Genomic DNA, 12,101 nt, shown 5'->3' with positions numbered 1-12,101 from the left:
TACAACCCTTAATATAGGAACACAGTGGTTTAACACAAGCAAGATAGCAGTTTGGACATGACAAATGGTCTCAACTTGGTGTGCATAGATCAACTATTCAATAATACATTTACGAGGCTGTTAGTGACACCAGACATTATAATTTTCACATGAAAGAAAATAAGACTACTTTTGCAAAGATATCTTACTTTACTACAAGTAGTAGATAGTCCCGTTGTTCCCAAGATTCAATGTTAGCCCCATCCATATTGTTTATGGTATTCTCTGATGGCACGAGAACAGTCATATTAGCTCCTGCGGGGAATTCCATACTATGCATGGATTTCTGTTTCAAAGAGAAAGGGGGGGGAAAAGGACACGTGAGCTTGCAATCATTCTGTGTACTAAAGACATTATTACATTTTCAGTCACAGTATAATTCTCTTGATCATCCCCAGAGGTGTGCCTTATTCCTTTTGAACTGGAGTGTAATTTTACACTATTTTTGGTACCATAGCAAGCCCAGTGCTCAGACAGAAGCCCTTGGGCTGTACTTAGCTTCCTGGATATGCCAATTTCCCTCTTGTAACCTCCTTAAAAAAATTATAGAAGAAACAGTCAGTCAGAACATGGTTTGCATTTATTGTAAGTAAGTGATAAGCATTATAAAGCTTATATTTGCGATTGTAGTAGGCGATACAGAAGATTGCTCAACAGATTACTTACAATGGCTCAAAATTTAAATATTACCAAAACTAGGAAATCATTCACTAATTCCTCCAGCAATATGAGGCCTGGATTGGAGCTGTAGTAGCTAGCTCCTTTAAGGGCGTGTGCATCGGAAAGGTCATGAGATCCAATCAACCAATCGGGAGCGAATGTGGATATCATGGTGCAGAGCGCAGGCTTTTGCAGCCAGTTGTGATCCTAGTGCTGAGAATGAAGACATCGTTGATAGTGCTCTTCATATAGTTTGGGATTCTTAATGAACCCATTGTTGTTCGTTAGCTAATTGGTGTTCGCCAATTCTTGCATTTACTACAGAGCCCATGACATAGTTTGTTCTAAAGGACTTGCATTGGAACCATGGAAAACCATAGCTCGTTTGTTTCAGAATGAAAAACTGGACAATACTAGGCATGAGGATATATTTTCTATCAGCTGTAAAATGTAACCAGTAAACCAAGAACAAAACTCTCACAATTACATCAGGTTGTCAAATAGCTGCAGAATTTAACAAACAAAATGCTTAGAGCAGAGACAGATATACACTTTGTAAGGCCCTGCGCTCACCTTCATTCTGTCCCACTCGCCCACCCCATTATGTCATGCCCCTCCTGACCCCGCCCGCCCTCACCCCACAGAATGCAAAGATGCAAGCCACAAAAATACACAAATTGATCATTGCTTTACTGCAAATCTGCAACCCTGGCAACCCAACACTCTCCTCCCCCGATCTCCGCACCCCCTCAAACTCTTCCCCTCACCCCCTCACTGCCACCCCACATCCCTCACACTCTCCCATTCTCATAATCTCACTAACCTCGCTTGCCTGGGATGTTCTAGGCAGCCTCCTGCCTCACTCGCCATCTCCTCATGCTGGCAAGTCTTGATTTGGCGATTCACTGTTACTGGCTAGCCTGCCCTCCTCACCCCTGGGGATTGAGTCGCCCCTGGCCTGCTCCACTCACTGCTCTGCTGACAGCTAAAATTTTCCCAAAGAAATCACGGCTGCCACCTCCAGGCAAACCCTAGCATCGATCCCCTCAGGGTGAACTCGCTCGTTTCATGCCTGAGAAACCTAGCCACGTCACTAACTCATCCCCCTGATTTCAGGGTTTCCGGGCTCAGAGATAACAAAACGCTCATTAAAATGTGACAGATCATTTCAATGCTCCAAAATAAAACCTTTCCTAAAAAGCAATATAATAAATGCTCTAAAGGAAAAAAATCCAAAGGGTTTCAATTGCAAATAAACACAATTTTCAAAAAAACATTCAGTTGAGAATGCATCCCTGTTTGTAACTCACATACCTGGAGCCAGTCATTGAACCTTGAGAAGTATGCACTTGATGCCAGCTCCTTCAAAATAAATAAGGAAACATTTCAAAATGACAAATTAAGTGAATACTGGACGCAAACAAAATACTGAATTACTTCTTCGAATTAGGTATTGTAGTGTTGACTTTACATTCTACTTACTGTTAGTATGTCCCCAAAGCACATAATCCCATCTCCAGCATAGCCTTTAAGGCAGGTACACTTTCGATTTTCGTTTTCGATAGGTTCACATGTAGCCTATAGACGGAAACATTTAACTTTCATGATGTTTTTACATGGACAACTGGTTTTAGTTAATACTTCTGAAAATTAGGCAGAGACACTCAACCAGGGATGCGAGTTTTCAAAACCTTAAGTTCTACTTTTACATCCATTTATCAACTCTTATTGGATAGCCTACTCAATTCTTGGGCTGTATGATAGATGATACACTTCACAATGTGGTACTATTTAATTTCAGAAAGGGCCTCAGAGGGCCTGTCTCCTCTTGACTACTCTTCTCTTTGCTAGAGAGGCAGCAACAGAGTATACAGCATTACCAGTGACAGACCAGACTATTTCATGAATGGGAACTTGAAGGGGATTAAGAAAAGACAGGGAAGGAACTAAAAATAAAATTATTTTACTGATCATATTTTAAGAATCTTCATTGTTCGAGCTGCTGAATAATTGCCTGACATCAGAAAGCTGAAATGTGTTGCTTGGACCTAGCACTAGTTTCCATTCAGCTTTTTTGAGGGAGTGTTCAGATCAGTTTTTGACTCAAACATTGGAAGAGGTGCCATCAAAAGTAAAAGTCTCCATATGAAAGACTAGGGTCAAGGAGCAAGGAAGCAACATTCTGGCTTATTCTGATTTAATCATGGTCCTGTTGATTAATTTTGAAGTGGTAATGGCAACGATGGCAGTCGTGGAGCTTTGTGACAAAGACTATCTACTTCTCTTGTCTGGAGGTAATAGACCCAAACAGCCTACAAGAATAGGCCAAGAACCTCCCTCTCACCCACCTGGCTCACTCTCGGGCTCAATCAATTGTATTCTCTAGTTACACTGGCTATGAGGAAATGTTTTGTCTATCACCAGTCTTTTTTATCACTAAAATTCCAGATCATGGCTTGGTATTTCCTCACTACAGTACAGCGGAGTCAGAAATTGCCTGTTGGAGATCGTACTGCATTTATTAGGATAAATGTAATGAAGTTGCAAAAAGCCTCAGTAGAGACTCTAAGATAATCGCCTTGATTCTGAGAGCTCCATTCTTGTCTATTGAGGCTCTGCTCCAGTTCGTACAGGAGGGTACAGTTCGACTGTATGTGCCATTTCAGAGACTGAACATTTTCTGCCCAAGTGGTTTCATAGATATGTAGTATCCTGAATGTTGAATCAGAGGAGAATAAACACAAACAAATCTTAGGATCCTGGAAATCACAAAACATAATTATGATAAAAAGCATTTTTTTACCATTACATGACATCCACCATTCTCTTCCAGGCATGGATTAGTAGCAGTGCACTTCTCGCCATCACCAGTATACCCTCTCCTGCACGCACAGCGACTCTGTTCCCACAGGATGAAGGAAAATGATAGTTATGAAAACATTGCACTTTTTTAGTGTCACTAAAATGTTAAGGGGTGCACGATTGAGGAAAGAAAAAGCTGAGTTTGCAGTATTTGATGCTCGAACCTAAGCTCATATTCAAGCTGTTTTACAACGTAATAGGTCACAGAATATTTTGGCAAAGGTTAGCTGCTGGAATTCCTAAAATGTGTGTCGGACTGTTCCCTCCAGTAGTATGCTCATATGCATATAAGGGGAGAGGCAATGCTTGATCTAATTATGAGCAACAAAATATATTGGGTTGATAAGTTAAAGTTGCATGAGTCCCTCAGGAGTGGTGACCATGATGTGAAATTACTTTAAGTCTAGATAAAAAGGAGATGTGATGCAACAACAAGGGCATCCGATTGGAATAAGGCAGATTTTACAAATGTGAATCCTGAGCATAGTTGAGTCAAGGTAGAAAAAGGGATTGGCAGACAGCATCTGTCGATCAACCAAAGAATAGTTTTAAAAAGGAGATTATAGAAGTGAATATCTAGGTCTGGAATCTCTGCAGCCCCGTGCCAAAATCGCGGAGAATCGACTTTTACGCGAGAATCGGGCCCGGCGCCGCTCCGCGATTCTCCAGTCCCCGGAGAATCGCTCCTCCGTGAATCACGCCGCCAGGCTGGGGGGCCATTGCCAGAGGCCCTCCAGGCGATACTCCGATCCCGACCGTCGATTTCCCGGTGGCGTGGTTCTAACCACGTCTGGCCGGTCGGGACTCAGTCCATCACCGGGGGATGGCCTTATGGGCAGCCGGGGCAGCAATCGGGCGGGTTGAATGAGGCAGGGCGGGCTGATCGGGGGGACCTTCTTTCTGAGTGCTGGTCCGCAGTCCGAGTCCACCACGGCGCTCGCCGTGGCCGCTGGAGGCCGCCACCGTGCGCTTGCGCGGACTTGGAATCGGATATGTGGAGGCCCACATCCACAGCCAAAACTGCGTGAAGCTCCCCGGGTCACTGCTAGCCCCCAGAAGGTAAGTGAATTGCTCTATATTTTTTTCAGGAAAGTCTGGAGTAAAACGCCAGCGTTTTCACGCCGGCTTGGGGACATAGCCCCATTTTTGGAGAATCCAGCAATGTATGCTGTTAAAAAGACAACTTCATATTTCAGGATACTTTGGATAATTAAAGATTATAAAAACAAACTAAAAATTAAACATTGTACTCAGGTTCTGTACATGGTTAGCACTGCTGCCTCACAATACCAGGGACCTGGGTTCAATTCCGGCCTCGGGTGACTGTGTGGAGTTTGCACTTTCTTCCCTTGTCTGCATAGGTTTCCTCCAGGGGTACCATAGATTGGCCATGCTAAATTGCCCCTTAGAGTCGAAAGATGTGCAGGTTAGGTGGGGTTATGGAATGATCGGGATAGGGCAAGGACAGAAAGCCTAGGTAGGGAGTTGTTTCGGAGGGTCGGTGAGACTTGATGGGCTGAATGGCCTCCTTTCTATGGTTCTATGTGATGAGGAGAGAAAATACGAAATAAGATTCGGAAAAGAAAAAGCAAGGTTGTGATGTGAGGAAGAAACCTTGGAAAATATTAAAAAGAGCCATCAAGTATTTAACAAATAGAAAATTGTTAAATCTGAGGTAGGAACTGAGAGAATAATGAGTTGGTGGAGGATAATGAGTTGGTGAGAATTAGTCAGGATACTGAGCAAATATTTCATAAATATTTATAAAAAAAGGTAGGATATTAAAAAAAATATAAGCGAGGTGAGAGATATTGCAATAAATTGAAGGGAAGCTAGCAAAGATATTAAACTGAGAAAAGACGTTGTGCTCAGATACATTCATGGATCCTGAGGGAAATGGAGGAACAAATAGCAGAGACTGCATGAGTAATGATCCTGATTTTTAACCTAACTTGTCCAACAGGATGGGCCAGGGTACATTCAGGTTAGGACTAAAAATGTAAAACTGTGAGATATGTCCACTTCTGATGTCCAATGCTGGCCCCATCAAAGTTCTCTGGCACAGGGGCAGGTCCCATAATTTACATTGGTTCAGTTGGGGAGAAATTGTGATTTATTTTTATGGCTATGTATTTTGAGGTCTAGGCCACCATCCTCAGTCTAGGCATCTGCTAGATCCCACAACTACTCTTTATTTGGCCTGTTCATGCAATGTGTATTTGTGTTGATCCTCAAGAGGTCCCAGAGTATGGAGCTCTTACATCTGGACAGTGTATTCATTCTCCTGACCATTCCCCTTTACCTCAATAACTTTGTAAGGGGTAATCAGAGGCTCCATCGCCACCATCCCAGTAACCTCAGCATTAGGCCAGGAACTAGCATATTACTGGGTCCCAGCCTAGTTTACAGCTTTTCTGGGATCTCCAGCTGCTGCAAGAAACATTTTTTTATATATTACACATGTAGCTTTTGGTAGGTTAGCGGCCAGTCTTTATTGCTCATCCTTAATTGCCTATAAGAATGTAATGATGAGCTGCCTTCCTGAAGGTTGATCACATATTTTCAGCCCTGTTTCATTTGAACACTGTCATCTCCTCACGTGTTTATATGCATTTTACTTCTTTAATAATAGTAATCTTTATTATTGTCACAAGTAGGCTTACATTAACACTGCAATGAAGTTACTGTGAAAAGCCCTTCATTGCCACATTCCGGCACCTGTTCGGGTACACAGGCGGAGAATTCTGAACATCCAATTCACCTAACAGCACGTCTTTCAGGACTTGTGGGAGGAAACTGGAGCGCCCGGAGAAAACTCATGCAGACACGGGGAGAATGTGCAAACTCCGCACGGACAGTGACCCAAGCGGAAATTGAACCCGGAACCCTGGCACTGTGAAGCAATAGTGCTAATCACCGTGCTATAAGCCTACTTTTCATTCTATACCGTATTAATAATTTATGAATTGCAAAAACAGAACATAACGTTAGTCCAATAGTGACTGCCCACTCTGGAGCCACGCAGCCTTTTCCCTTCATCAATGAAGATAGCTCATCTAATGCTGTCCTTATAACAAAAATACACCTCAGATAAACTGCTTAGGAGTACCTGTGAAGGTCCAATGTACTGACAATCAGCGTTCTCGTCACAACCTCCTCGCGTGCTCAATAAGCATTCATTTATTTCAACACAGACTCTCCCATCTCCAGTCCATCCAGTGTTACATTGACAGGTTATATTCCCAGGACCTAGACGAAAACATTCTGCCTACAATAAAAAGACAAATATGTGAAGAATGCCAGGCCATTATCCACGGTAGCTTTGCAAAACCCCCTTCATACTCGCACAAGACTTTCATTTCAAGTGTCAGTTGTAATCTCTATGGGGTTCTTGGCCTCACTACTGTTGCAAATAGCTGTCATTGTTAGTTTTAAACCTGAATCATTTATTGACTTTACAATAGAATGCAAACAGAATAGTATCAAATAGCCCAGGATCTAATGGCAATAACAAAATTCAAAGTGTGCATGCACCAGGCCAACATAGCTACGACATTCCCACTTCACACCTCATGCCAAGCTAAATATTGTTCAAAGAATAGTTTAAAAAGGAAACCCTAACTTGGCATTCTGTTGCTGTGAATGAAAATGGAATCACATGTTCCAATTATTCAGAACAAATGAGTAATGCAAGCAAGTATTTTTACATTACAAAATAATTAAGTAATCTGATGCAGGCGAGTTGCCCACCATCAAATCTAGTGCAAACCCTAACAGGACTGAAAGAGGTCTGAGAGTAATACCATCATTTACACTCTTGGCCATGGTTGAGGCAGGATACAAGGGGTTCCAAGAACTTGCAAGTAAATGCATTAATTATTTGCATATTGGTATTTCACAATTTAATTTAAGTAACGTTTTTCTTAGTTACTACTATTTGAAAGTAAATACCTCTGTTTTCCACCATTTCCTGCCTACTCTGTTTGTCCTGAATCAGCTCTTTCCAAGTCTTTGAAAATAATATTCTGAAGAAGCCACCAGGTAGTGGCCGGTGACTTGTCCCCACCTCTTAGCTTATTTGCGGCAAAATATCTATTTGCCATTTGACTCCTCACCAGAGTGGTATGGCTCAAAATATGAATGCAGTGTACAGGACTGCAACTTGTTCCCATTCCATATTAGCATCATGTGTTGATATTACAATGTATCATCCCACCCAAAATCTGAAAATGTGCATTTGGTAGGCTTCAAAAGATTATTAAAATTACAAGAAACATTTTAAAGCAATTTTGATGTATTCAACACTCTGTCCATCAGTAATAATAATAATCTTTATTAGTGCCACAAGTAGGCTTGCATTAACACTGCAATGAAGTTACTGAGAAAATTCCCTCGTCGCCACACTCCGGTGCCTGTTCGGGTACACTGAGGGAGAATTCAGAATGGCCAATTCACCTAACAAGCACATCTTTCGGGACTTTTGTGGGAGGAAACTGGAGCACCCGGACGAACCCACGCAGACACGGGGCGAACGTGCAAATTCCGCACAAACAGTGACCCAAGCCGGGAATCCCCATGTCCCTGAAGCTGTGAAGCAGCAGTGCTAACCACTGTGCTGCCATGACTGCTTACTTTCAACTCTGCTTCTGTCCTTCTAACCAACCTACGCAACGCCCTACTCACCAATTTCCCAAACTAAATCACATAAATTCCAACTCATCCAAAACTGTCCTGCTACTTCTTACCCCATACTAAGTCTGCTAGTCAATCGCCCCCACAGACCTAAAATTGACTTCCTGCCCCCGCAAAGCATCAAAATTCTTAGCCACAATTCCAATACTTTCAATGGTCACAATGTATATCACCTTTCTACAAAATCAATCCTAAATCCCCAATCGGTGATTCTTGCCTCACCTTACCTCTGCACCCCATGTACTTTGAGCAATGTTACAGGTGCCAAAGTGAGTGTATGTTATTCAATACAAACAAAGAACAAAGAAATGTACAGCACAGGAACAGGCCCTTCGGCCCTCCAAGCCCGTGCCGACCATGCTGCCCGACTAAACTACAATCTTCTACACTTCCTGGGTCCGTATCCCTCTATTCCCATCCTATTCATGTATTTGTCAAGATGCCCCTTAAATGTCACTATCGTCCCTGCTTCCACCACCTCCTCCGGTAGCGAGTTCCAGGCACCCACTACCCTCTGCGTAAAAAACTTGCCTCGTACATCTACTCTAAACCTTGCCCCTCTCACCTTAAACCTATGCCCCCTAGTAATTGACCCCTCTACCCTGGGGAAAAGCCTCTGACTATCCACTCTGTCTATGCCCCTCATAATTTTGTAGACCTCTATCAGGTCTCCCCTCAACCTCCTTCATTCCAGTGAGAACAAACCAAGTTTATTCAACCGCTCCTCATAGCTAATGCCCTCCATACCAGGCAACATTCTGGTAAATCTCTTCTGCACCCTCTCTAAAGCCTCCACATCCTTCTGGTAGTGTGGCGACCAGAATTGAACACTATACTCCAAGTGTGGCCTAACTAAGATTCTATACAGCTGCAACATGACTTGCCAATTCTTATACTCAATGCCCCGGCCAATGAAGGCAAGCATGCCGTATGCCTTCTTGACTACCTTCTCCACCTGTGTTGCCCCTTTCAATGACCTGTGGACCTGTACTCCTAGATCTCTTTGACTTTCAATACTCTTGAGGGTTCTACCATTCACTGTATATTCCCTACCTGCATTAGACCTTCCAAAATGCATTACCTCACATTTGTCCGGATTAAACTCCATCAGCCATCTCTCCGCCCAAGTCTCCAAACAATCTAAATCCTGCTGTATCCTCTGACAGTCCTCATCGCTATCCGCAATTCCACCAACCTTTGTGTCGTCTGCAAACTTACTAATCAGACCAGTTACATTTTCCTCCAAATCATTTATATATACTACAAAGAGCAAAGGTCCCAGCACTGATCCCTGTGGAACACCACTGGTCACAGCCCTCCAATTAGAAAAGCATCCTTCCATTGCTACTCTCTGACTTCTATGACCTAGCCAGTTCTGTATCCACCTTGCCAGCTCACCCCTGATCCCGTGTGACTTCACCTTTTGTACTAGTCTACCATGAGGGACCTTGTCAAAGGCCTCACTGAAGTCCATATAGACAACATCCACTGCCCTACCTGCATCAATCATCTTAGTGACCTCCTCGAAAACTCTATCAAGTTAGTGAGACACGACCTTCCCTTCACAAAACCATGCTGCCTCTCACTAATACGTCCATTTGCTTCCAAATGGGAGTAGATCCTGTCTCGAAGAATTCTCTCCAGTAATTTCCCTACGACTGAAGTAAGGCTCACCGGCCTGTAGTTCCCGGGATTATCCTTGCTACCCTTCTTAAACAGAGGAACAACATTGGCTATTCTCCAGTCCTCCGGGACATCCCTGAAGACAGTGAGGATCCAAAGATTTCTGTCAAGGCCTCAGCAATTTCCTCTCCAGCCTCCTTCAGTATTCTGGGGTAGATCCCATCAGGCCCTGGGGGCTTATCTACCTTAATATTTCTTAAGACACCCAACACCTCGTCTTTTTGGATCTCAATGTGACCCAGGCTATCTACACACCCTTCTCCAGACTCAACATCTACCAATTTCTTCTCTTTGGTGAATACTGATGCAAAGTATTCATTTAGTACCTCGCCCATTTCCTCTGGCTCCACACATAGATTCCCTTGCCTATCCTTCAGTGGGCCAACCCTTTCCCTGGCTACCATCTTGCTTTTTATGTACGTGTAAAAAGTCTTGGGATTTTCCTTAACCCTATTTGCCAATTACTTTTCGTGACCCCTTCTAGCCCTCCTGACTCCTTGCTTAAGTTCCTTCCTACTTTCCTTACATTCCACGCAGGCTTCGTCTGTTCCCAGCCTTTTAGCCCTGACAAATGCCTCCTTTTTCTTTTTGACGAGGCCTACAATGTCTCTTGTTATCCAAGGTTCCCGAAAATTGCTGTGTTTATCCTTCTTCCTCACAGGAACATGCCGGTCCTGAATTCCTTTTAACTGACACTTGAAAGCCTCCCACATGTCAGATGTTGATTTGCCCTCAAACATCCGCCCCCAATCTATGTTCTTCAGTTCCCGCCTAATATTGTTATAATTAGCCTTCCCCCAATTTAGCACATTCATCCTAGGACCACTCTTATCCTTGTCCACCAGTACTTTAAAACTTACTGAATTGTGGTCACTGTTACCGAAATGCTCCCCTACTGAAACATCTACCACCTGGCCGGGCTCATTCCCCAATACCAGGTCCAGTACCGCCTCTTCCCTAGTTGGACTGTCTACATATTGTTTTAAGAAGCCCTCCTGGATGCTCCTTACAAACTCCGCCCCGTCTAAGCCCCGGCACTAAGTGAGTCCCAGTCAATATTGGGGAAGTTGAAGTCTCCCATCACCACAACCCTGTTGTTTTTACTCTTTTCCAAAATCTGTCTACCTATCTGCTTCTCTATCTCCCGCTGGCTGTTGGGAGGCCTGTAGAACCTTTTTTGCTTGGGGCTCCCCATTTCAATATTTTTCTCACTCAAGTGCCGATGAGAACATTTCAGCATAACATTAAACATTAATTGTTTTTAAAAATCAATGTCAATGGAATAAACTGATAATAAAAAATAAGTAATTAATAAAAAATAACCATTCAAAAGTGTCAAGCAGCAGAGTTAACCAATGAAACCGAGGTTCACGTGCGAGTTCCGGATCTCGCCCAAAAATGGCGAGACGGTCAGTAAGAATTATTTGCATTCATTTCAATCTCATTAGTGAGATTGAATTCAAATGCAGCGGCCTCCCGGGAGTCAACCAACCACACAGTGAGAATTCACCCGGGTGTCGTTTAATACTCCTTTTCAAAAATGGGAAACTGGCGTAATTGTTACTGAGGGGAAGAGAGAAGGTGAGTAACCCTCTCTATTAACTGGCACGCAGCTCAAGGGCACCGGATCTGCTGCTCCAGTGCTCAGAACGTGGGATTGGGGGGGTTGTCAACAGGGGGCTGGGTTTGTTCGGAGGGCTGGAGGAGGATCAGGTTGGGACTCAGCCCTGGGCTGAGAGGGTGAGGGGCTTTGCATATGTGAGGCCATGAAGCCATCTTTAAAAATTCTGGAGACCCATAACGGGGGCAACCAGAGCTACAGCCTGTCTGTCCTACCAAACTCTCCAGAAAAGAGCCCTGCTGCAGATTCTCTCATGAAAGTCAATTTCACCCCCTTTGACTGTGAGCAGTGTGGTAGTCACCACTGTTTGTATATATTCCGTATATGAGAAGTAATACGGTCAGGCTCCTGAACTACAGGTACGGCGGTAGATCCCGGCCTGCTGGCTCCGCCCAGTAGGCGGAGTATAAATGTGTGTGCTCACTGAGCTGCAGCCATTTCGGCAGCAGCTGCAGGACACAACACATCTCTGCGTAATAAAGCCTCGATTACTCTCTACTCTCGTCTCATCGTAATTGATAGTGCATCAATTTATTAAGCAGAG

At 43.7% G+C, this 12,101-nt stretch overlaps 1 protein-coding gene across 1 annotated transcript in view; it reads right to left on the bottom strand.

The window, feature by feature from the left end:
- stab1 (stabilin 1) overlaps positions 1-12,101 on the bottom strand; it is a 416,947-nt gene that overhangs the window by 195,014 nt on the left and 209,832 nt on the right. Inside the window, exons 25-29 of the mRNA XM_072472659.1 lie at positions 6,671-6,829; positions 3,503-3,598; positions 2,182-2,277; positions 2,014-2,061; positions 189-325 (exon numbers count right to left, since the gene is read on the bottom strand). Coding sequence (XP_072328760.1) covers positions 189-325; positions 2,014-2,061; positions 2,182-2,277; positions 3,503-3,598; positions 6,671-6,829 — 536 coding nt within the window. The remainder of the gene's footprint in view (positions 1-188; positions 326-2,013; positions 2,062-2,181; positions 2,278-3,502; positions 3,599-6,670; positions 6,830-12,101) is intronic.

This window comes from Scyliorhinus torazame, chromosome 13 (assembly GCF_047496885.1).
Source record: "Scyliorhinus torazame isolate Kashiwa2021f chromosome 13, sScyTor2.1, whole genome shotgun sequence".
NCBI classification, from domain to species: domain Eukaryota; kingdom Metazoa; phylum Chordata; class Chondrichthyes; order Carcharhiniformes; family Scyliorhinidae; genus Scyliorhinus; species Scyliorhinus torazame.
This window is presented reverse-complemented; position numbering and strand designations above follow the sequence as displayed.